We start from the raw sequence: 26308 nt of genomic DNA on the forward strand, positions 1-26308 counted from the left end.
AGTGCTGTGACCCCCACCTGGCGTGGGGGAGGGGGGAAGGTGGAGGCCTTTGTGTGTGTGTGTGTGTGTGTGTGTGTATGCGTGTGTGTTTATGTTTGTGTATGTGTGTGCGTTGATGAGGGCACCAGTGACCCGTGAGCACTGTCATGCGGTCTCAGTATAATACACTTAGGCAGAGGGGGAGCAGGTGCTACACTTCCTCCGCTACCCACTGACTGCTGGCACACACCAGTGTCTCTCTGTCACTGTAATATGAGGGCTTCTGTTCTTATGTATGCACTTGTGTATATGCGTATTATGTTATAAGTAGCATTTTGACATACATCAAGTACTGTATGAGGGTGCAGATGTGTGTGTGTGTGTGTGTGTGTGTGTCTTTGTCTGTGTTTGTCTGCCTATTTTTCTGTTTATTTGGTTGACTATTTGTGCTTCTGAACATTGTGTGTGTGTGTGTGTGTGTGTGTGTGTGTGTGTGTGTGTGTGTGTGTTTATTTGGTTGACTATTTGTGCTTATGAACATTGTGTGTGTGTGTGTGTGTGTGTGTGTGTGTGTGTGTGTGTGTGTGTGTGTGTGTGTCTGTCTGCGTATATGTATGTGTATGTGACTGTCTGTGTTTGTCTATTTGTCTGTTTATTTAGTTTACAGCTTCTGAACATAGTGTAGTGGGTGCGTGGGTGCGTGTGTGACTATCTGTGTCTGCCTGTGTTTGTCTGTCTATTTGTCTATTTGGTTGACTATTTGTGCATCTAAACATAGTGTACTCTGTATATGTGTGTGTGTGTTTGTGTGTGTGTGTTTGTGTGTGTTTGTATTTGTGTGTGCACTACAGAATTTGGCACTTCTAAGATGAGGCATTGCATTATGTAGTACGCAGGTTCTCAGTAAGCAGCATGGCAGCAGACATCACAGCTTGTTGTCATTCTCTTTTAACCCAGGTTCTTTCAGCACTTGTCAGCAGGTTGATCTGAGTGTCCACATGCTTCTCAGATCCCAGCTCACCTGTTCACCTCCTCACCTACTCACCTGTTCACCTGCTCACCTACTCACCTGTTCACCCCATCCTTTCATGTGATCCTGATTAACCTTCAGCCTTCATACACCACCACTCTTCAACAGTGCAATAGACCATGCTGTCTCAAGCCCATCACAATTCAGTGTACGTAGCTAAATCAGGATGCAGTGTGAGGAGTCCACTTTTCTCTGTGTCTGTCTCTATGTGTGTCTCTGTCTGTGTGTGTACGCGTGTGTGCATGTGTTGATAGATTCACTTTGTGTCTGTGCTCAGTTTCTGTGTGTGTGTGTGTGTGTGTGTGTGTGTGTGTGCGCGTGCGCATACAGTATGTGCTTGCATTGTTTGTCTCAATCTCTCTGACTGTGTGAGTGTGTGTGTGTGTGTGTGTGTGTGTGTGTGTGTGTGTGTATTTGCGCTGTAACTGTTTGTCAGTCGGCGCAAAGGTCATCCTTTTACGCGTCTAAGATGACTCACCCCCACCAGGTTCTGCTCTCAGTAAGCCGCTGCAGTGCAGCCACCTCCCCTCAGCTGAACCAGACCGTCAGCTCTGAGCTCTCCCAGCATCCGCTCCCAAAGCCAGGAGAGGACGCACACACACACACACACACACACACACACACAAACATACACATACACAATTCCACGCCACTTCACTTCACTCCGCACCCTGCCACCCCCAGCTTCCCATGATGCAACTCAATAGATCCGCGCTGGAATCAGTGCCGGGAAGCTGGCCAGTGGTGAAACAGACACCTGACAGTGGCCAGGAAGCTCAGCACACAAACATGGACACAAACACACGCGCGCACAGATGCGCACACACACACATACACACATGCGCACACATACACACACACACACACACACAGGTGCGCGCACACACTCACACACACACACACACACACTCACACACACCCACTCACACACACAATTAAGCTTGCTCAGATTCCCCTCCCCCATTCCCAGTGAATCTATATCCTCCACACCTGGTGAAGTCGAGCCCCGCATTTGTCCTCACTCGCTCGCCACCGATGCAAGCAGATCAGGTTATCTCTCTGTCTCTGTCCTCGGCTGAAGACTCCTGCACTAGAGCACAATCGATCACAGTGTAATGATCACCAAAGGCTACTGGAATAATATTTATAATAAGCTCTGTTTATGTAGGGATTTTGAATTAGTTATATAATCACAGTTGCTCTACAGGAGATCATTAAAATGAGTCAGAGAAGAAAATAAACAGGCAACTGTGATACTGCAAGACATGTACTGTAGAAACATATGATATAACCATATACAATACTCAAAATAAAAAGCAAATGGAACATTGTGAAATTAATGGATTACATTATACACTGGACTGTGATTTTATTCCAATATACCTGTTTGACCATTTTGAAAGGTTTTTTTATGTGTTTCAAGGGGAGTGCCATTTAAATTAAATTTCCTCTGGCTCGCTCAAAGGCTGTCTATAGTCACTGACCACAAGGAACTAATGATCATCTGATAGCAATGTAAAGCTCATTTAGTTTTTTTTGCGCTTATCTCTATGTGACAACCTGAGATCACTTCACGAATAATCAACACACTCCAGGACTTCATCCATCACAAATGCCAATGTGACGGTTGAAAATGATCGGGAAAGTATTTTTGTCCTATTACGTAGGCAGTCCATCTTAAGGGATCCAGTTGGCTTCACAGCACTGTCAGCAGATAGAGGGGGCACAGGAGGACTGCTATGGATTAGTCCATTTGAAGTGACGTCTATAAGATGGTGCCAATGCCAAGTGGACAATGGACACTTGCATTTTTTCTTTGTTTTTTCTCCCATATGGTTTATACTCAATATAGTCTACTCAATATAGTCTATATATACTATACTGTATATACTGTAGTCAAAAGAAGAGAAAACGTATTTCTCTTACCAAGGCACTCATTTGGTAATATGTCTTTATTGAATTAAGGACATGTCCTATATGGACTGATTTAAAAAGCCAACGCATAGCGGCATACAGTATGGCCTTCTTCAGGGCATGTTTATACTCTATATAGTATTATTATTGTTTGTGTATATACAGTACATCAAAAAATCATATGGAAAAAATGGCCACAGACACCACCGCAACGTTTCTATTTATAAGTATGTGTTCAAATAAAACAGTTTTGTTTTAATCCATCAACTACTGACAACATTTCTTCCAAATTCCAAATAAAAAGTATAAAGAAAGAAAACAAGTTTATATTAATTTATAAACAACACAATACTTATGTTTTAATAGGGCTTCTTATGTATTTTAACTTTTATAATAAAGTCTTTACATTTAATATTTTCCTAGGGTTAGTACTTTAATACTCTCGTAACATTAGTCCTACTATCGGACCTACCAGTCTCTATACTGTTATCCTGTTACTACCCCCTTCCCCAGCCAGTGAAACGGATGTTTTCAAAGCATCATTTTGCTGGCTTGAAGGCGACCTTAGAGTGATGTTAGCCTATTTAAGATAATGGCGTGGTTGTTGTGAGAGCACAATTTGATGCCAATCTGTAAGCAAAGTCACATTAGACCTAGCTTCATGCCTCGTTTAGTTATACAGCAGTGTTTGATTGAAGCCTGAATTGCTGTCAGCAGAGGGATAGCAACAGAAAGACAAATGTTGAAATGTTCCCGGTTTTTTTGGACAAGAAACCCGGGAAATGTCGCTTATTTTCAATGCTCAATGTTGACAACTATATAGGAAGAGTTCAGAAATCAGTATTTAGTGGATAAACCCTGATTGTCAATCACAGCTTTCATGTATTTTGGCATGCTCTCCACCAGTCTTTCACATTGCTGTTGAGTGATTATATTCCACTCAAAAAAAAAAAAAAACAAGCAGCTCAGCTTTGTTTGATGGCTTGTGACAATCCAGCTTCCTCTTGATCACATTCCAGAGGTTTCCAATGGGGTTAAGGTCTGGAGATTGGGCTGGCCGAGACAGGGTCTTGATCTGGTGGTCCCTCATCCACACCTTGATTGACTTACAGTAGCTGCTGTATGTGGCATGGATCATTGGGGAACATTGTCAGAGCAGAAGAAAGCACATTTTCTTCCAGGATAACCTTGTATGTGGATTGATTAATGCATCCTTTGCAAAGACGAATCCGTCCGATTCCAGCCTCGCTGAAGCACCTCCAGATCATCACCGATCCTCCACCAAATTTCACAGTGGGTACGAGACACTTGCCACGTTTACATGATGTTTTTTAATTTCCGAATTAGTTATTCAGAATTAAATAGTTCGGAATTCAAATATTATCCTTCGAGTTTACATGGAAATAATAATTCCGAATTGAAGTTTACATGGAAAATACGTTAATTCGGCTTTATTTTATTCCACTCCACGCCTGGGGATCGGGAAGGGTTGTGATTGGACAGGCGGTGTACGAATGTAGCCTAATTAAGGTCTACCGGAAGAAAACCAACTCTAGCTGGCTAGTGGCTACTGGCTTTTTTGTCATCACAGGTTAATGTTACAGCATGGACACAAACATAATAAAAACTGTTTTCGCAGTCATTCTGATAATAGGCCTACTATTTAAGCAGCAGCTCGAGAATACAGTATAATCCAACCCTAGTCTTTTGCAAAACCTCAGCGTGGCTCTTCTTTGCTTCTCGTTGATGAAGGGGCTTTTTTCTAGCTTTACACAACTTGAGCCCTGGCCCTACAGTAGGAGCCTGTTTCAAACTTCTTTCTGTGCACTTCACCCCAACTGCCATTTGCCATTCTTTTTGTACTGTAGGTCACTTGATGTCATCCTACAGCCGCTGAATGATATTCAAATGAGTTGACCGTTATCCTGATCACTTGAGAGTCGTTTTCGCCCTCTGCAGTCTGTAACTTTGTTGTCCCCAATGTCTGCTGCTTGACCTTGTTATTTTGAACTGACATCTTAGAAATTGCAAGGATGGAAGCAGCCTGAAGCTCGCTGTATTCCTCTGTCAGTAAAGCCAGAATTGAACCCTTCTTTTCCTCACCCAAAGTTTTCTTTTAAACTGTTTTGGCATGGTCGATAGTTATTTTTTTTTTATTTCAATTACTTTTGAGGTACTACTAGCACTGTTTTGCCATCCAGCTGGTCCTATTGTATGTGGATGGTGTTGACCAGAGCGATGAGAGAGTTTCGACACTCGATCTCGCCGCCACACAATCAAAAGTTCCAAAAAACCTGCACTGAATGGCCGCAGGAGGATGGGATGTATTTCTGGATGCTGGAGAGGGTACTCGGTTAACTCTTTGACTACTAACCAAGAGATTGCCTGTTAATAGTTCCAAAACTCCCATGACCCGGAAACTAGCATGAGAAAGTGCTGCCATTTTTTCCCACAGTCTCTTATAGGAGTGTCGCCACTCTGTTTTATCTGCTCTGGTGTTGACCACAGCACTGTTTTTTTTTTGTAAATATGTTTTCCTCGTTAAATAAGATTTGGTTCAGGTGATCACCTAATCAATACCTCATTAAGTAGAATGCGGTGTGACTGTGTTGGAATTGAACACACGCTGGAATGTAATGGCTGTCATACATGTAGTGATGCTGATTTCAATATTCATTTGCAGTGGTCTCTTAGTTTTTTTCCGAGCTGTTTATGCACACAAACACACACACACACACACACACACACACATACCTATTTATCTTTTACTTGCTAGGATAATTATTTTCAAAGATGTATAGTAGAAAATAGGAATAATTTTATAGTGCTTTTCTTTAAATCTTGAAGGCATACTGCTGCTCTTTTCCATTTAAAGTCAGTGAATCAGTCAAATATTTCACAGGCAGTACCGTGATTAAACTTTTCAATGTTTGAATGGATTGGGGATGGTGAATGGGGGAGGTTGTATGTCAGTGCTTTTAATGCTAAGTGGGTTTTTAGCAAGCCACCCATCTTGAAATGCAAAGTGAAAGGAATGTTTCAAAGAAAAGGTTGCCATCTACCATACAGTAATATTTCTTCCCCTCTAATCTAAGTTCATCTGTAGTCAGATCAGGTGGCGCTAGGCAAGCCACAGGCCTCTCTCTGAACAAATAGCTTTAAGCCCATCACTTCTACCATGTGTATTAGGCTCGGAACGATGGAGAATGGAGCTACCTTTCTATAATGTATTGGAGCATGATACCTCCATAGTATTGATTTGTTTACATGAAATTAAAATGCACATCTAAATGGGCATCAAATCCTATAGCACAACAGTTCTTACAATCCATGCCTCAAAGTGTATTTATAGTGCATCAGTATGTGAAAGCAGTGGGTTCCTTGATGACATAATTAAGGTTACAATTATTTTGTGATTGCACATGTAATTACTCATTGCAGTGGCTATATAACAGTAGTTTTGTGATTGCATATCAGAGTAACAGTGTTATATCTTGGCAGTCTCCTTCCTTACATGGATATTTTGCAAACCGTCTTGTGTTTTGTTGCTGGATGTTCAAATCAAATTTAAAGTGCTGCAGGTGAGAGAGAGCACAGAATAAAAGTATGCTTGTTTCTGTTTTCTTTGTTTTATTCTTGATATTCATTCAAGACTCAATGGTTTATTCAGTCGTGCCCTCTAGTAAACTAAGAAGTTTTGTTCCAACCAAAAATTCATGAACCTTGTGAATTCTGAAAGCCAAAGGCAATAATAAAAAAACAAAAAGATGCGTTAGATAGAGCCTTCAGACTGCAATACGAGTTGTGAGCCTGCCCAGCTGTATTCGTCTTGTCCAAATGTCCAGTCTGATGGACAGTGATAATCTGTGCTTTGTTGTCTTGCAGGTGCTCTCCGAGCTATTGTGAACATGGAGGGAAATGCACCCAGTCTTGGAGTACCTTCCACTGCAACTGCTCACACACAGGCTACAAAGGAGCCACCTGCCACAGCTGTAAGACCTACATACCAAACCCTGTGTCTGTGTTGTTGCATCACATAACCTGCTATCCAAAACAAAATCCTGATTATTCTGTTTTCAGCACCCTGTTCCAGCAAACACATTTAATTTCATATTTACATCTAAGAGGCAAAAATGGCTTATAACCTGAGTTAATTAACCTTAAGCAAGACAACGGATAACAAATGACATTTTAAATAGGGTAATAATTACACATTCAACGAGCGCGCAAATGATTCTACATTAAGTGAGTGTGCAAACGAGGAGCCAGTAACCAACAACAATACAGAGCACAATAGCTCTATCAAAATCGGCCCCCAATCTCATTCCGCCCCCTTACTCCTCTCCTCTCTCCACGCCGCATGTGTCGTCTAGCAGGTTTAACGCGTTGCGGGCCTTCCCAAACCAATTAGTGGAGGAGGCAAGTGGGCCGTAAAATCCTCAAGACAGCCAACCTGCATCAGTGCCGCCGTCCGTACACAGCAGTGCTCCGCAGGAGAGCCACAGATAGGGCCGAGTGGAGGAGGCATCACACCAGTATCCCATCTGCCCAACCTGGCCATGGCAAGCCTTCAGTACCACGAGTAGTCAAGAAAATGCTCCTTTTTTGCTCTCGCCGCAGCATTGTTATTGTACTGTTCAGAGCACATCAGTCAATAGTGATAAGATGATTGTAGGAATGGATCACTTGTCATTCCTGTTATGCCTGTGGAGCAAAACAAGAAACACAAGCGAGGAAGAAAATATAAATGAATCATGTCATTCCCTATAGACTTTTATTTTTGGGTTTTTATGAACTTGCCAGGACAACAGTGTTGTTCATTAGACTTTGAATGGAATATGACTGCATAACATAACAGCTGCACATGCCGTGCTGTGAGCAAGCCGTTCATCAGTAGCCATGGTGACAGCTGCTTCATACTCAGTGGAGAGAGCCAAGGGTATCCCGCACTTGCGTGTTTATCCCCCCTTCCCGCCATTACTTTAGTTGGAGAGCCCTGTGCAGATGCCAGCGTGACTGTGCAGAGAGGCACTTTGCGATCAAGTGGTAGAGAATAGGGGCCAGTTTGGGAAAGGGTCCGAGATTTAGGTGTTGGACAGACTTCTCTGGCAATCACTCTTAGGCGTACCAACTGTTCCTGGGTATGTCTCAGGTCAGCCCCTTAGTGAGTTTTTTCACCCCCAAGACAGTTCGCTTTAAAGGTGAGAGCCCTTAAAGAGTGAAGTGTGTTCCACTGGAGAACACATTTACCAAAAGCAATCTTTCCCATCCCTCAAAGATTCTTTACAGATTTGCATTAATGCAGAGAGCCTGTGAGTGCTTCAAGGGATGCTTCAAAGCCATCCAAAAAAGTGTGGCAAGTTCTCCATGGAGGTTTTGGGACATGTAGTGTTTGTTAGAACCTGCTGTGTCCCATTAATGATGCTGAATGCACTGACAATCCAGTGGATGAAAGGGGATGCAACGTAAAGCGAAGAGGCCGCTGTTGTGGGAGTAAGTGTGTGCTGTCCTCCCTTTAAACAAAGCAGCCTCCCAGCAGCTAAAGGGACTCAAGGTCAAATGCTTATCTCTGTAAAGCCGCAATACCCACAGAGGCGAAGTCGACTTTGACAAAGCCCTGGCATTGATGGGGATTAAGAAAGAACCTTTAATGATGTGAAAAAGGGGCTCTCCAAGTCCAGTGTCATCAGAAATTGTGTGGAACACATTCTCGCGAAATGAAGGACTTGCCAGTCAAGTCTAATCGCTCAGCCGTTTAACGCTTTCACACTCGAGCGAACGTAGTGCGGGGAGGCTAAAGGGCCGAGCTAACTCGTTCTTTCTCTGGCACCCTGCAATTAGATTTGTGTTTAGACCTTCAGCCATCAGAAATTTGTCTGAAGCCATTTGGGGAAGGAGGAGGAGGAGGAGGAGGAGAGAGAGGATTTTGAGTGTAGTTTACCGGAGCTATGAAACCGTTTTGAAAGTGTAAGGAGCTTATGGTATGGTAAGAGTGGTACGCCTTTTGTGGGCTTCTTGTCACTGTTGGTGTTTTCATCTCACGTTGGCTAATTTATGCCTGTCACGGCGCCTTCACTGATATTTTAGGCACCTTACAAATTGTAGAGTGTAAAATTGCCTATGATTATTGGGATGGGGAAGAGAGTAGAAAAACAAGCGTCACAGCATTGTTCCTGTACAATGTAATTTCCCTGCACATAATTCATTTCAGAAAGGTTTTCCACGTGAAGGTGTCAGCCCAGCTGTACCTTTGTCATTGCCATAACGACAGAAGGAATAGTGATTGCTGAAGAGGTGCATCTTTTGTCATGTTCTAAAATCCATCTGCCATGCACAGCACAGCTCGTCTGCTCTCGTCTCTTCCAGGTTGTGCTGTGCAGTAGTATCCGCCTATTCCCTGATTTTTTTACAGACTTTTCAAAAAGCGCTGAATGCACTTCTAAAGGCACTCCAGTTCATTACGAAGGCGTGGCATGCAGTATACAATATAATGATAGAATCAGAGTCTCCCCTCAAATAATGTAAATTTGATACCTGCAAACCTTGTCAGTTGCTCAATACCTGTGTTGAATAGAAAATTAAATATCCTGTGTGTGTGTGTGTGTGTGTGTGTGTGTGTGTGTGTGTGTGTGTGTGTGTGTGTGTGTGTGTGTGTGTGTGTGTGTGTGTGTGTCCCTCTAACATGGTTAATTAGTTTCATTCAGAATATGCCGGTGCTCAGCTGCCGTGCAGTAATAGCAGTCTCGATACACTTGTCTCTTGAGCAGGCTAATGAAGCAGATTATATATAACACTTTATGAAGAAACTTCATGGACCAGGGGATTGGATCCAGCACATGAATTCTGTAGAGGCCATCAAAACCCAACTTCATCAAAGCAATCGCCAAACCCATGTTTTTTGACCCATCACCGTGGGGGAGAAGTCTTTCGCCAGCGCTCCAAAAGTGGGCCTCATACATGATACATTAACGCATGCTGATGTGTAGACATGTGGGTTCGGGGTGTTATTTTGTTGCTCCTCTATAATACAGCCCTGCAGAGCTGAGAAGTTTGTGGGGAACCCCAAAGACCAACTTCTTGGGTCAGACTGACATAGGCCACTCTGCTCCATTAGTAGAAAATCCATACTCCTCTATATTGAATGAGATAGATTGGACTTGTAAAGGCAGACCGTAAAAATTTGACGAGCGCTATTAATTCCCTCAAGGCACTTCAAAGGACTTTTTTTATACAGGATTCCTCCTTCCTTGAAATAATAAATATTTATTTGCGATGCTATGGCAAGCATTCATAAATACAGTCCACTCAGGGTGAAAGAGTTTGGCTCCGTTGTTCAATTGAGTGTTTACTTTTCCTCCCGTCTTTGGTTTACTGAAATGGTAAAAATTAATAGCGCTTGACCTCGGCTATTGTATTTCTATTTACCTCGGCAGCCATTTATGAGCAGTCCTGCGAGGCTTACAAGCACAAGGGAAACACATCTGGGTTTTACCACCTCGACGTGGACGGGAGCGGCTCCATCAACCCCCAGAAAGTCTACTGCAATATGACAGGTAAACGTCCCGCCGTGGAGACCCCCCTGCTCCTGTACAGCCGTACAGATAGTATGTGACAGAAACGCGATAGCCAATTTTTCTTGTTTCTATGGTCTGTTTTGCACGTGTCCACTGAAGTGAGAGCATTCTTCGATCAGTTTGGGTGTTGTTGGATCCCTTGTGAGCAACGACCTTGGCACTGGCCTTGTGAGTTGAACTACTAGTGCCTGACTCAATGAAAACAGTTATCCACACAGACAACATTCACCTTCAAAGATGTTTTTGCTCCATTTAACTAAAGAATATCCATGCAATTACCATGCTTTGTTATGCCACCAATGACTTGAGGGCATTATGCAATTACAATATAATCTAATCTCGGTTTTGGAAAGGCTTTAGTAAAGCATATACCCCCCTGCCCAACAATGTATTTTCCAGAGGAGCAAGACCATATCATGACATCCACGGCGTTATCTTGTAGTTATTCCAGATTGAGTTGTGTCAGGCTGTGTGGGTCACTGAATGGCTTCCTGATGCGGCGAAGCAGCCGGCGCCCGATTATCAGACGCGTCTCATCCTCTCAATGATTTGCTCACTATCTGTTTATCATTTGCATAATTATGTATAATGATTCCTTGTCTTTTCCGCACACACTACACCCCCCTCTCTCCCTTTCTCTCCCTCCCTCACTCTCTCTCTCTCTCTCTCTCTCTCTCTTTCTCTCTCTCTCTCTCTCTCTCTCTCTCTCTCTCTCTCTCTCTCTCTCTCTCTCTCTCGCCTCTCTCTTGCTCTCTCTCTTACCCTCCCCACTTCCTGACTCTTTTTTTTCCTCCATCCCACCCCATCCTCGCTCAATCTCTCTTGCTCTTCTCTTTGCAGATAAAACATGGATGGTGATCCAACACAATAACACAGAGCTAACCAAATTAAAACCGTCCTCGGGGATAAATCAGCATTTAGCCTACTTTAACTATCCCGCCGACTCGGAACAGCTTCGGGCTATAATTACCAAGGCTGAGCACTGCGAGCAAGAACTTTCCTACCACTGCAAAAAGTCACGCCTCTTAAACACACCTGGTAAGCCCTTTTTATTAAGACTATTGATCCACCCTCCTCGGTAAAGGTCATACTTATTAAAACCTCGCTCCATCTAGCGCAGGTTTGCCGCCCTCAAGAAAGCTTAAGCAGACAGTGCAAATTGATTATTATGCTCTTTGTTGCAAACTAATTTAGCCTTTCTCTTAATCTGCTCTTCCATGCTATGCTGCACAGGAGGAGTGAGATGCACTTTTTTTTTGTTTGTTTGTTTCTCTCTTCGGTTGACTTTTTGCTTTTTTTCGTCTTAGGGTAGTGCCTTGCATTTTTTTTGTTTTGTTTGATTTCACTTATGCCGCCAATTTGCTGTTCATTAGCGTTGATAATTGTTCTCTCGGCTCCTCAAACAAACATGCAAGGCAACAACATGCAGCTTGGTGGTATAATTGCTGTCCATTAGCTGTCTCATTAGGACCGGCCCAGAAGATGGGAGAGGAAAACAGTGTCAAACGTAAATAAATAATGTCTCCAAATGTCAAATGAAGAATAATGAGACCGAGCGCTCGGCGCCTGTGTCGGCTAAATTCTAAGACAGACAAGTTGAGATGGATGAACGTGAGCAGACAAGCGATGGGGCTAGCGAATCAATGCCAATCTCTCCCATCTCCCTCTCTCCTCATCTGAGAGAAGTTACCTCCGGCCTGCGGCTCATCCAGAGCAGTATGCCCGCCGTCAGATTTTATGCCTCGTGCCCAGCTTTTTGCGCCCGGCCTCAGTGTGTGTGTGCTGGCGTCAGTGCCTGGATGGGCGCATCTGTTTCTTGTCACAAGCTGTGAGCAGCGTCGTGCTGCCCAGTTCCCCCTCCAACAATTCATCATATTTGAATGAGTCATGCAACTTGCGCTTCACCTGCCTCAGCATACGGCAGCGCTCTGGATGGAGCCCCCATGAAATAGTAATGGCCTCTTTTGTTCAGAATTCTCCTTAAACACGTGTGCGGCTTGGGCGCTGCATCGGCCGTCAATAATTCATGTGTGTTTGGTGTTTGTTTTTTTTTCTTGTTGTTGTTTTTGTTTTTTGTTAGTGGGCGCTCCGTTCGCGTGGTGGATGGATGGGGCCGGGGAGGCGCAGACCTACTGGGGGGGCGCCGCACCCGGGATCCAGCAGTGCGCCTGTGGCCTGCACGAGAACTGCGTTCACCCCGAGCATCTGTGCAACTGCGACGCAGACGGAGTCGACTGGTAACCACCACAGTCATCCCCTAACTCCTCTAAACTCTCTCCAGCAACCCTCCCTCCCTCCCTCCCTCTCTTTCTCCATCCTTCTCTCTCACTCTCTTTCTTTCTCTCTCTCTCTTCTACTTGCCTCTGGAGCTGTGCCCAAGCATGCCTCGCAGAAGCCATCTATTTTTACAGCTCCTGATCTGCTTTGCCTCTGAATATTTAATCGGACCAAAGAGAATGGCCTCATCTCCTTTTCCAGCACGCCGTGCTTTCCTCTCTCCTCACTCTTTTATACAATAACAAAAAAAACAACACGATTATTTCAGTCATCTCCGGCGCAAGGTGGTGCCAAGGACTGATTGAAGAGTCTTTTCTTTTTCTCTCTCTCTCCCTCTACCTCTCTCTGTCTCTCTCTCTCTCTCTGATTCTGAAACTGCAGGGCTAATGACACAGGCCCCCTCACTCATAAGGAGCATTTACCTGTGCGCGGCGTCGCTGTCGGGGACTTGAGCAGACCCGGCTCGGAGGCCGCGTATAGAGTGGGACCCCTGCAGTGCTACGGCGACTGTAAGTACTCTGCCGCCGCCGCCGCAGCCCGCTAAATTCACTCTGGCACAAATCGAAAACACGACGCGCCCGTCTCGGTGGCGGTTTTAGAGCAGCGGAAACTAATTTAGTCTCCGTCTCCCAGCTGATTGCGGTTTGTCTTCCGAGCACAAAGGATTTGTCAAAGCCTGTTCCCGAGTTTCCTTCAAGCGCGCCCGGAGCACGTTGTACGGGACAGTATCTGCCACAGAGTGACGCACGGGCAGATTTCGCCCCAGGGCCACCTGAGAAGAATCAAACTAATGATTGAGGCAGTTGTGACCCACACCAGGCACACTAGACTACACAGTACGTGCCGGCACAGACACTGAAGCCATTCCCATAGCTGAAGTAATAGCACAGGGTACCCAAGAGAGACCCCCGCGGAGGCTGGAGGGCCCGGCCTTTTCCCCACGCGGCGCCCTCTTCATCGGCCGCAGACCCCCTGCCATATCTCACGGAGGGGGTTGCCTGTGATGTGTTCTGAATCAAGGGCAGAACTGCATCACCAGTTCCAACTCCCCCACAGTGACTTGTGTATTCACCATTCACAGGGAGTACCAGGAGTCATATTGCCACATGCCACCCATAGAGTCAGAGTGCCCGAGGGACGACCTTTCTGTTCAGCTGAGGTGCCCAACTCTCAAAGTGTTCACAACCAGGCCCTGCATGGTGCTTTAGAAGCAGCAACCAAGGTTGCACTGACTATTCACGCGGCTCAAGCAAAGATATCAATGCCTTTGCTGTACACCGAGTGGATGTAGTAAAGGTCAGGCGCAGAGGTAAAACCTCACGCCATGACTTTGATTTTACACTTTTGACGAGTCAGCGCTTTTCCCTTGTGAGTAAAAAAAAAAAAAAAGGCTAATTGGCAAATCCAGAGAGGCGGCTGACACAAATAATATTTGGGAGGGGGGTTTACTTTTCCGTGCGTGGATTACCTGGCAGTGAGCAATTTTTTGATTCCATGAATGCGAAATGTGCTCTTTCACCAGTGAACTACTGGAACTCGGCCTACTTCAACAAAGAGACATCGTACCTCCATTTCCCCACGTTTCACGGCGAGCTGAGCGCAGACATATCCTTCATGTTCAAAACCAGCGCGGCGTCTGGCGTGTTTCTGGAAAATCTGGGCATCAAGGACTTCATACGGATCGAACTAAGCTGTGAGTAGATGGACTATGTTCTTAACCCTACTACAATAGCATTGTACATGGTCCCAAACAGATGAAATTAAAACATAAATACATAAATAAATGCATACATACATACACATACTGTACATACATACAAACGTACAGTACAGTACAGTGTCACAATCCCAACATTGATGGCAGCATTTGTGGTGTGTGCGTGTGCGTGTGTGTGTGCGTGCGCCTGCATGTGCGCGCGCGTGTGTGTGTGTGTGTCACACCTTCTGCCTACTGTGCTTTAGAGTCTGTGCATGTGCCAATTAGTTAGCATCTGCCACAGCTCAAACCTGCCCACTCTTGGACAGAAATCCCCACTCGTGGAGGTTGAGCCCACCTCTTCTTGTCCTGCCAATGGCTCAGGTTAATGCTGTGGTGAGCCAATACTCCCCTGGGCCACAGCTAGCATCATTACTCATTGTAAAGAGACGTGATCCGTTCTGAAGGCTGTTTTCCAAGAGTCCCACTCCTCTGCTGTCGTTTCCCCGAATCTTGGTCTCATGTGGACACTTTCGTGTTGATCCCTGATGCCGTTTCGCTTGTCCACTTGTCGCCAGAAACGCAACGGGTCTCCCAGGCAACCGGGCGGCTGCTCCGCCAGAATTCCCCTTTTGCCGCGTGGTGGATGCGGCCTCTTGGTTTTCATGTTTTGCAAACAAAAGTAGCAAAGTAGCTTGGTAGCCTGGGAGAGCTCTTATCAGCCCACTATACAAATGATGGATGAGACTTGTGTATGTGGAGACCGTATAGGGTTAGCTTTCCTGTTCCCGCAGCAATGATGAATCTGTGACCTGTTACAGACAAATTAGAGCCCCCATTACGTACTGAGAGTGGGAGCAGACTCAGGCCTGATGAAAAATGTATGGGTCACTTCAGAAACACCACCACAGACACACAAATATACAGAGAGAGAGAGGACACACACACACACACACACACCAACACAAACACAGAGAGAAAGAGAGAGAGAGAGAGAGAGAAAACATAAACACCTATACAAAAAAAAACAAAGTGAGTACAAGAGCAAGGGGGAGCTTGCTTTTCAATCCAGTGTTTTTTATTGCCTGTGTTCCCAGCTGAATACCTATTAAAGATACGCTGTAAACGGCAAATCTATAACAATTTTAGCGCAGTGTTTTCTTCTCCGGCGCGCGAGCGGGGTCTCGCGTACGAGTCACCCAGTGTGGGGCTGAGTGTCAGCAGAGAGGCTGCGAGATGCCGAGTGCCCAGAATGCTAAAGCGATCGCCGAACACATGATCAGCATTTTTTTTCCCCCTCTCTCTCTCTCTCTCGCCGGCGGTGATGCTGTTGCCGGAGTCATCCAGGATGACAGACGGTGCTCCGCTGCCTGTACTGCTAAGGTCCCCGTCATTAAGAGCTATTAAAATCCACCCAGGTCTTACAGATGGGGCTGGCGAGCGCTCCTCAAAATAGAGACACCGTGAGCCCAGGAGATGAATGAGCTAAGCATAGTTTTCGCAAATGTTTTCTAAAGGGGGAGAAAAATAGATGTAATGAACCATGCCTGGGCTGTGTGTGGGTATAGTTTTCACGTTGCAGGGAAAGAAGATGTAACGTGTTTTGACTGCTCTACAGTAAAATATTAGCACACTATTGCCTCAGGTTGCATCAGAGAGAGATTTACACTGGATGTGACAAAAGTACCTTAGTTGAGTTTGGTATTAGTATTAATGAATTCATCCCCAGGTTTGTTCTAACTTTTAGGATGTTGTCTAAAAGTAAAGCATTATATCGATCTGTAGTTTAACCACAACTATATTTGCCCTCTGGCCTTTTTCTGCACTCTGACCATTTTTAAAATACTGCAAAAGTTGTCAAACAAAGAGTTGTACACATTTTGCTAGTCCCTGTTGTGATCAAGACTTACCATAGCAATGCAAAGTATATCGATCACTTGATGCAACATATTGCAATACTTTGATCATTTATGTGGGGTAAAAAAGAGATTATAAAGCAAAGAAATGCAAAATATTCATCCTCTTTCCATTTGCTGTCTCTATATCCTACCTATATCTGTTTTTCTTTCTTGCTCTCTCTCTCTCTCTCTCTCTCTCTCTCTCTCTCTCTCTCTCTCTCTCTGTGTGTCTCCTCCCACAGCCCCGTTTGAGGTGGTCTTCTCCTACGACGTGGGCAACGGGCCAGTGGAGGTCCGCGTGGAGTCGCCCGCCCCGCTCAGCGACGACCGATGGCACAGCGTGCGGGCCGAGCGCAACGTGAAGGAAGCCTCGCTGCACGTGGACCATCTGCCTGGGGCCACGCAGAGAGCGCCCCCCGATGGACACCTGCACCTGCAGCTCAACAGCCAATTATTTGTGGGTAGGAAATCGAAAGATGCAAGATACACCAAATGCAAAAAAAAAAAAAAACCACACACACACAGACACACACAGACACATTTGTTTCATTTATGAAAGGCTTCTGTTCCTGTTGCCCTTTTTCCCCCTTGGCTTAACACTGTGGGGATGTGGTTTGTCTGGTTTGGATTAATGTCATTTTCGGGCGTGTTTGAGCACTGCAAGGCTGGCCTCATTGTGTGCGAGTCCTCGAGGAGAGAGGAGTGCAATTTTAAGAAATGGAGTCATTTGTGCTGGTAGGCTGTGACAATAAAAAGAATGGTACAATCACTCTGCGTTTCCTAAAAATAGGCGGGCCCGGATGGAATACCAGGTGCAATTTGATTTCGAAGAATTTTCTCCTCGCTCTCTCTTCGACCCGTACTTTCAGGGATGGATTCTGATTGGCTGAGTGCCGTTCATGCTCAGAAGACGTAATCAATGTGCCGTATCAAGTGTAGTCACCCATGTCTTATTGGTTAAGCGTCACCAGTGTTCTGTCTTTTCGAGTGCCTTCTGCCGTGATAAGCCCCTTGTTGCCTTCATATGAAACGCAAAAGAATGAAAACTATTAAAGATGATTTCAAGTGGTGTGCGTGCGTGTGTGTGTGTGTGTGTGTGTGTGTGTGTGTGTGTGTGTGTGTGTGTGTGTATGTGTGTGAGGGAGAGAGCAGTGTAGTATATATACACACACACACATAAACATATATCATGCTAGAGTAAATATATACAGCTTGTAGACTGCCTGAAAATGAAGGAGAAAAGATATCTGGGTTTATGTCAACATGTGGAAAAATACCCCTGAATCTTGCTCAAGGCTATGGGATATATAATGCATGTTCCATTACATTTCTTTAATGAAAGAGATTCTTATCCTTTACTTAAGACCTGCATTTTCAGACAACATGCCTTGTCGGCTGACACACTCGGATAGTTTCATTACCCTGTCGTGCACCCGTTCTAGAAGCCGTCCGTTATTCCATCTTGCAGGCGCTCACTCACACCTCCATCCCTCAGAGTGCCAGATCGGCTTTAGCATTTGAATAAACAAAAGCAAACAAGGCCTTAGGCGATCAATGGGCGTACAATAAAACTTGATCTGTTAGCAAATATTAAATATATCTCCTCATATCTGATAATGCCGCTGCTTAAATGAGTTCTTATGGGGGAGAAGCAAGAGGGGAGGGGTGGGGGGGGGTTGGAATAGAGGCAAGATGAAAAATAGAATCCTGACAATTCTTAAATAGAAGAGCAAACGGAATACATGCTGGTACAGTGGGGGGTTTGGGGGGGGCTTGGATGGATAATCCTTAATCATTACTGGCAGTGAATAAGAGACCACCAACCACCGGCGAGCCGTCGAGAGGTTCCCAACTCTAGGCTGCTTCAGAGAGGATTGAGCTGGAATGCGTTCCATGCTTCAAGGCCCCCTCAGGAACTCAGGATCTCTGTAGTGTTTTGTGTTTTTTTTTAAAGCCCATTCTACTCTGTCCATTCTGGTCCATCCTGCTCTTACCCTGGTTATTTCACTGGCTGTTGTCAGTGAGAGGCTTTACAAGAGCCGTCGCCCAGACCCTTCAAGTGCAAGCCAAAGGTGGCCGTTCATATTCAGATGCTAAAAAACAAGAGCCATTGGCAGCCATTCCCAGCTGTGTGCTAAGCAGGTCTGTAGTGTGGACTGATGTGTTAATATGACTGAATATCCATACAGCCATGAGCCAGATGGCCTGATGTAGTCTCACTGCGATAGCCTATCTGTGCCGTGGTGCTTATAGCATACTTAGAGCCTCATTTCAAATTCCCCATAAATCATTGGCCTCGTGCTCAACACGCAAGCTAATTTCTTATCCCAGATCTCATTGCTGTGGCTATAGTATCTGCTGTACTGGTTGACTGAAGAGGTTTGTCTCTCATTTTTTATATGCGGATAGATTGCATATATTGCATGAAATGCCATGTGTTCCCTTAGTGCCAGTATACTCAGGCAGTTCCTTTGAACCCATAGCTCAAGCTAAGCTGTTATTTGGTTACAGATCATTGACTGGAAATGTGAAAAATGTTTGGAAGTATTATTGTCATTGTCTCCGGGCATGCAGTCATAGGGAAAAAAATTGTAATTGAGCTAACAAATTGCATACATGCCCTTGGTGCATTTACAATGCTGTAGCTCCAGTGGCTTCCTCGGTACGCAGTGTTTTGAGTGGACCTGCCACAACAGTAATCCTCTGTGAAGCCAACAATCAACAAGAGACAGTGTTTTTCAGTGACTCTCAATTACGGCTGCAAAGCGCCACAGCCGCGCAGAGGCGACCGGGCGAGCGAGTGACAGGAAACCCAGCTCAGCCTCGCCGAGGAAGGAGCCATTGATCATCGGTTTTGAAAGGAGTGTCTGAATACAGGAAACAACGCGCGACTGTGGGGGATTAAGCCTGCAGCCACAGCACACAGAGAGAGAGAGAGAGAGGGAAGGAAGGAGGGGGAGAGAGAGAAAGAGGGAGGGAGAAGTGGGGGGGGAAGAGAGATGGGGTAGGCACACGAGGTGAAGGGAGAAGACAGGTGCCTGATAGAAGTCTTTCCGCATTTCTTTCATTTTTTTTTGGGGGGGGGGCTCTTTTTTTTTTGGTGCATCTATCCACCCACGGCTTTGTTTTCATCGCCTTGTCGTTTAAGGGGCTTTTGTAGTGTCTAAGAGTATTGACAGTGCTGTGCTCCCGGGAGAGACGAGTGGTGCCTCATTGTAGTTCTGTTCACACAGGCAAACGAGGACAGGGAGGTGTTGGAGAGTTGGGGGGGAGGGGAAGGGGGGGATATGAAAAGAAATATATCCTGAGATCTCTTTTTTTTCCTCTTCCGTAGGAGGGACGGCGTCCAGGCAGAAGGGATTCCTGGGATGCATCCGCTCCCTGCAGCTGAACGGGAGGACGCTGGACCTGGAGGAGCGGGCCAAGATCACCCCCGGCGTCCGGCCCGGATGTCCAGGACACTGCAGCAGCTACGGGAGCCTGTGCCAGAATGACGGCCGCTGCGTGGAGAGGTACACAGGCTTCACCTGTGACTGTGGCCTCTCCGCCTACACTGGGGCCTTCTGTCAGAAAGGTAACTCCTCACTCTTCTCTGGTCAAACACTGTAACACAATTAACACTCATATTGCTATATTTTTTAGATATACTGTATATATCGACACTCAATCAGCAATCCTTCCTGAAATCACATCTGACTGACCTAACTGCCATTACTGTATGTGACTCTGCAGTAGTGCAGTTACAGCATGGTTATCATCTGAAATGTACTGAAGTAAAGTAGAGCAAATATGCATAATATGCACTAACACTGAGTAATACTGCAGTCTGATGTTTATTTTGGTATTACTCATGGCATTCTTAACAAAGAATGATATAGCCTGTCATCAGGTTACCCAGACATATAATGTGACTCGAGCATCAGAAATCTACTTCATCACAGTTATGCGTATTGACAGGATCAGTGAACCGAAACACATTAGCATTAGTAATCCATATGTGTGAAACAGTTGTAATTAATAAGCTATTGTTATAATGGTTTGAAGGCTCATTAAGGGTTTTAGTGCTACTTTAAAGAGCACCATTAGCAAAGCTTAAGTGTTATTGTTAACATTTCAAGCAACTGCTAAGTGCTTATGCTTCCAAAAGCACTATATGACAAAACCGCATACGGTTGTTCTGGTGATAATGGTTCTCATCGCAACTCTGTGATTCCAGAGGTGTCTGCCTACTTCAAGTCCACCACGTCGGTGTCGTACACGTTCAAGGAGCCCTACGAGCTGAACAGGAACAGCAGCGTCCAGGCCTCGTCCATCTACTCCGACATGACCCTGCGCGCCGAGAACGTGACCGTGGGCTTCCGCACCGCCCAGGCGCCGGCCCTGCTGCTCTACGTGGGCTCGTACTACCGCGAGTACCTCGCCGTCCTGCTCAACCGAAATGGTCTGGAAAAACTCCACCGACTCTTAATCTCACCCCTCATTTCATTTCACCGGCGGCTTTTTTGAGCGCCTTTTCATTTGGATTAGCATGAGTCGCTGAGTCTCCGAAGACACCGTCAGGCTGTCAGAAGCCAGTACCGCTCAATTCATGTGCAGTAAATTAGTCCCCGCGCATTGTCTGCATTCTTAAAAAGGGCCGTTAAGAGTCTGGAGGAGACAGTCTGTTGCTCGGAAAGAGAGGTGCCATAAATTAGACGACGGCGTACACGCGTGGAGAACAGATAGCTCCATAAACTCCGGACTGTTTCTCCGGTTGACGCCGTTTTGTCAACTCTGAGGCTTATTAATATTCATTCCATAAACAAACAGCAATTCATTTACTCATAATGTTTTTTTGAGGGTGGGTTGGGAGGGGGTTGTTTTTTGCTGAACAAACACTTTTTGTGATAGTTTTTCTCATGGTCATGCCTACTCAACAATTTAATGGATTTAAATCCATTAGTTATTAGCTAGTTCATCAGTGCCTTTGGCATGTGACATTGACTTGCTGAATATCTTTCATCAGTTCGGTTCTGCACTTTCCATCACTAGGTGTGATCAACAATGATAAGACAGGAGCTTTTGTACTTCTAAAGCTTCTGAAGTATGTACGTGGAGTACAAAGGGGTCATTCAATCAGACACTGACCCCTTGAAAACGAGGCCATTTTCGCAGAAGAGCTGTCTGTGATCAGAACTGCAAAGTAGGCTGACTTTATCGAGTCAGACACCAGTGACTGTTGAACGGCTTGATAAATCCTGAGCCTCCGTATTAGTTAACTGTTTGTTTATTCTTCGTGCTGATATTAAAGGTCTTATTTAGGAGTTTGTGGGGAGCTTATTTGGCAGAGTTAGTGTGTGTGGATGATGACTTGCACTATGCCAGATTATGGTTTCATTTTCCTAAACAGACCTAGAGAATACTGTACAGAGTCTGACAGTATTTACTGTATGCATTTAGGCACTTATCTATTTTTATGTAGGTAAAGATTAGTGTCTGTGCCGCTGAGAGTGTGCTCACAGTTTTAATTAGATCGTTATCGTAAGAGAGATTTCATCTTTATGTGTGAGGGCATAATTGGTATTCTCTGCTTTGTGGGAGTGATTCTTTGAAATGTTTTCATTTTTCCATCCCCAGACCTCCCTATTTTTTCTCTTTCTTTAATTAGTCTTGTGCTGTCAGAACACATAAACAGTAGATGAATGGGACAAGCATGAATGTCTAGTTCATACAAAAATTATGAAAATTAATTTGTTTCAGAATCTCAGTTATTGATAGGGGATTAATAGTAATCGTATTAAGTGACTGTTTTGTGCAGAGCTGAATACTACGGCCTGCGCTTTCAAATGTGATCCTCTATTCCTGGAATAAACATATTTTTAGGATTTTAATTGTCCCTGTTCCTCGCTGAAAGCTTTATAGTACAATGGAGCTTTTCCCAGTCATGGCTAGTCAGGGTGTGAATAATGTTGGTATTTTCTCTGTAGGACATCTAGATGTCAAGTACAAGCTACAGAGCAACAGGGACGCTGAAGTCTTCAGGACCAGCACAAGAAACTTGGCCAATGGACAGCTTCACATGGTCTCCATCAGAAGACAGGCAGAAAGTCTCTACATCCAGGTGAGGCATCCAACTGACAATCTTAACAAGCCCCTTTTAATAAGCATTTGTTCGGTCAGTCTGTTGATTGAACTTGCTTTAGAGGTAATTATTTGATAATATGTAAAAGAGGATAGAGAAACGATCTTCTTGAGAACAGCAGCATGTGGCTTGATGGATGAGCATAATGGATTTGAATTATCAGCAGAACCACTGCACAGGATTCCTAAAAAAAAACGAAATAAAATGGTCATCACTCATATACGCCCACCTCACCAACAGCCTGTTATCAATAGACAAACAAAATTTGAGCTCAAAATAGTCTTAGTGTAGTCTTTTGCACAGGAGGTAACCTTTGCAATTAGTCCAAGCTTTCATCATAATCACATTTTGAATATGTAAGCTCAACTAGAAAATCTGCCTTGGCTTGAGCTCTTCCCATTAATTGAATGGCATAGGCTCAACAGCTGAGGCAATGATGTGTTTAGAGCACTTTTGAAGAGCAGGTTTAATTAAAATGCCCTCCATGGTAGAGCACATCTGCGATAATTTGAATCATGAAGAGTGCCGTGCAGTTCTCATCCGCTCCCACCCTCCCCAATGCACGCACACATGTGCACACGCTCGCACGTATACACCTGCGCGCCACACACACACACACACACACGTAAACACTTCACAGTTCTCTGTGTTTACGAGCTGTGTTTGCCCTCTGCCAGGTTGACCAGTATGAACAGGAGGAGTTCAACATCACGTCAGATGTCGAATTCAACGCTATCAAGTCTGTGATGCTGGGAAAAGTGCACGGTGAGTGGAGGACTGAAGGATTTGCTATAGCTCTGACAAAACATCCACCCCCCCACCCCACACACACACACACACACACACCCCCCTCACAGATTCTTATGGAGACTCCTCCACCCCAACCCCCCACCTGCTTCCCCCTTAACACACTGGAGTGCTTATTGACAGCATGGCATTCGCCTCACGGCCTCACACACACAAACACACACACACACACACACAAAAAACACAGCTCAGACAAAAACAAAAACATTTCAGTGAAAGATAAAAGTAAGCCGGCGGTCGGGGCAGATGGGGAGAATCTCATAAGTGATCATTACATGTAGTTAGAGGCTTCCACTGGGCCATATAGCATAACAATATGCTCCGCAGTGCATTAGGCCCGCTTGTTTGTGCTGTTGGGCTGCAGCTAGTTTGAGATGTGACATTTAATGAAGGGGGGGAATTGCTATTTCCATTTAGTTCAGATAATGCTTGCATTATGTTTTGTTTGACTGGAGCCAGAACTAGGTCACTCTAATGCGAAAACACATAAACACCAAGACTCAAGGCCCAGTAAATGGACTAGTTTTAATGTTGGATGAAGAAAAACGCCAGAAATATAAATATAATGAAAGTAAAATGCAGAACAAAAGGCATCTGTGATTGCCCAGAGTGATTTCTTCCTTATAACTTCAAATTGAAATATTCAGCCTTCATTTGCAGTTTTAGGAGTCATTTATGAACAGTGTGGTCATTTTTAGTTTAAAAAAAAAAAAAAAAAAAAATCAAAAGTGAAGCGTGATGAAAAACTCATCTCACAAATTTGATAGACGCTATCATTATGAGTATGCAAATGAGAGAAAAGATGGAGAGAGAGAGAGAGAGAGAGAGAGAGGGATGGATGGATGGATGGATGGATGGATGATGGGGGCAGGATGCAAGACAGACAGACTGATGAGCCGACATTACTATCCTTAAGGGAATATGCCGCTCAAGTCATACATGCATAATTCATGTTCATGTTCATTCACTCCTTCCTATGGCACTAAGCTGTTACTTCTCCGGTAACATGCAGCACTTTGGCAAGGGTACAAGAATCTCCTCCTCCTCCGTCCATCAGCAGAATAAAAAAAGATACGGGCGGCTCGGGTTCGTTTGTGCTCACGCCTGACTAGCGCTTCATTTGCGCCGGCCGGCCGCATGGATAGTCTGTCACACCCGGGGCCGGGGAGTCAGCAGGAGGAGTGGATTTCTCGCTGTTCCCCCGATCGAGCCCCGCCATTGATCAGTCTGACAAATAGACCAGTTGTGCATACAGAGATGGACGGAGGGGCAAGGGGGGCAGTGTGTGGACATGCCCACTGCGGAGTCGGCGAGCCTATTTTAGATTTGAGTGCACTTCACCGCTGACTGTAACGCTAGCTGGAGCAAATTGGGGAGTCTGTGGATTGTGGAGATAAGGAGTGTTTGTGCATCTGTTTGCAGATTTAGCGCTTTAAAGATACTCTTTCCCTCCATTTCTCTCTCTCTCTATTTGCATTTCTCTCCCTCTTCCTCTTTTATCTCTGGCCTCTCTTATCTGTCGCTCCCTCTATCCCTCTTTTGCTATCTCTCATTTTCCCTCTTTTGCTATCTCTCTCTTCCCGCGCCGTGCGCCTGTCTACCGCAACTTATGTTTTCCTCTCTCTCTCTTTCTTCACCTTCTCCTTCACCTCTCCTTCTGTTTCTCTCCGTCTCTCCACATTTTCTCTCGCATTTCTGCGCTCCGTTTGCTTTGCGGTCTGTTTATCACAACATCTGTCCTCCTCTCCGTGTCCCCATCTCCTCTCGCGCCGCAGCTCGCTTTCTTCTGCCTTCTATCTCACTGTTGCACCCGACTGTATAAACTACTTATTACCATGTACTCGCTCTCACTCTCTCTCTCCCTCTCTCCCTCTCTCTCTCTCTCTCCCCCTCTCTCTCTCTCTCTCCCTCTCCCACTGCTCCCGTCTGCCCTCTGTTTAGACTCGGGTGAGCTGGACCCAGAGATAGCGCGGCTGAACGCTCTGGGCTTCACTGGGTGTCTGTCTGTGGTCCAGTTTAACTCCATCGCCCCTCTGAAGGCCGCCCTGCTCTACCCCGCCACCAGCCCTGTGGTCGTCACCGGCCCCCTGGAGGAGTCCACCTGCGGGTCCTCTTCACCCAGCCACCCACATGCTTCAGAGACCACCCACTCTCTCACAGGTAACAACACCGGTACACACACGCTCTCATAGGTAACAATACACACACGCTCTCACAGGTAATAAGTAAAACACCTACTCTCTCAATTTATACATACACTCTCTCACACGTAACAATACACACACGCTCTCACAGGTAATAAATAAAACACCCACTCTCTCAATTTATACATACACTCTCTCACACTTAACTATACACACACTCTCTCACAGGTAACAATACACACACGCTCTCACAGGTAACAATACACACACAGGTAACAATTACACCCACTCTCTCAAATAATACATACACTGTCTCACAAATAATAGTACACACACTCTCTCACAGGTAATACACACACACACACACACACACACACACACACACACAGGTAACAATACGCACACAATCTCTCACAGGTAATACACACACATTCACAGGTAAACACGCACACTCTCACATGCAAACTACATACTCTCTAACAGGTAATACACACACAAGCACATATCTGCACAGGTAATCTCCTGCATGTAATACACACTTTCTCACAGGTGAACTACACACTTCCACACAGGTATTGCACCCACTGTCACAGGTGAGCTACACACTCTAACAGTAAATACACACACTCTATCACAGGTAATATTCCTAATATTTCAGAAATTATATATACACTCTCTCTCAGATGAACTCTTTCACATGTTAACTACTCACACTCTTATACTCACTGAAATGTACACTATCTCAAACTACCCACTCTCTCACAGATCAACTATCCATTTCCATAGGTAAACTAGAAATAACCCCCCCCCCCCCCCCACACACACACACACACACACACACACTCACTCACTCACTCACTCACTCACT

At 45.1% G+C, this 26308-nt stretch overlaps 1 protein-coding gene across 1 annotated transcript in view; it reads left to right on the forward strand.

Moving 5' to 3' along the window:
• Window positions 1-26308, forward strand: part of cntnap3 (contactin associated protein family member 3) — an 88513-nt gene that overhangs the window by 56312 nt on the left and 5893 nt on the right. Inside the window, exons 11-22 of the mRNA XM_062527987.1 lie at window positions 6809-6915; window positions 10357-10476; window positions 11338-11535; window positions 12578-12734; window positions 13156-13283; window positions 14297-14467; window positions 16611-16829; window positions 19703-19942; window positions 20585-20809; window positions 22335-22468; window positions 23167-23254; window positions 25238-25456. Of these exons, the coding sequence (XP_062383971.1) occupies window positions 6809-6915; window positions 10357-10476; window positions 11338-11535; window positions 12578-12734; window positions 13156-13283; window positions 14297-14467; window positions 16611-16829; window positions 19703-19942; window positions 20585-20809; window positions 22335-22468; window positions 23167-23254; window positions 25238-25456 (2006 nt within the window). The remainder of the gene's footprint in view (window positions 1-6808; window positions 6916-10356; window positions 10477-11337; window positions 11536-12577; window positions 12735-13155; window positions 13284-14296; window positions 14468-16610; window positions 16830-19702; window positions 19943-20584; window positions 20810-22334; window positions 22469-23166; window positions 23255-25237; window positions 25457-26308) is intronic.

This window comes from Sardina pilchardus, chromosome 23 (assembly GCF_963854185.1).
Source record: "Sardina pilchardus chromosome 23, fSarPil1.1, whole genome shotgun sequence".
In the NCBI taxonomy this organism is placed as follows: Eukaryota; Metazoa; Chordata; class Actinopteri; order Clupeiformes; family Clupeidae; genus Sardina; species Sardina pilchardus.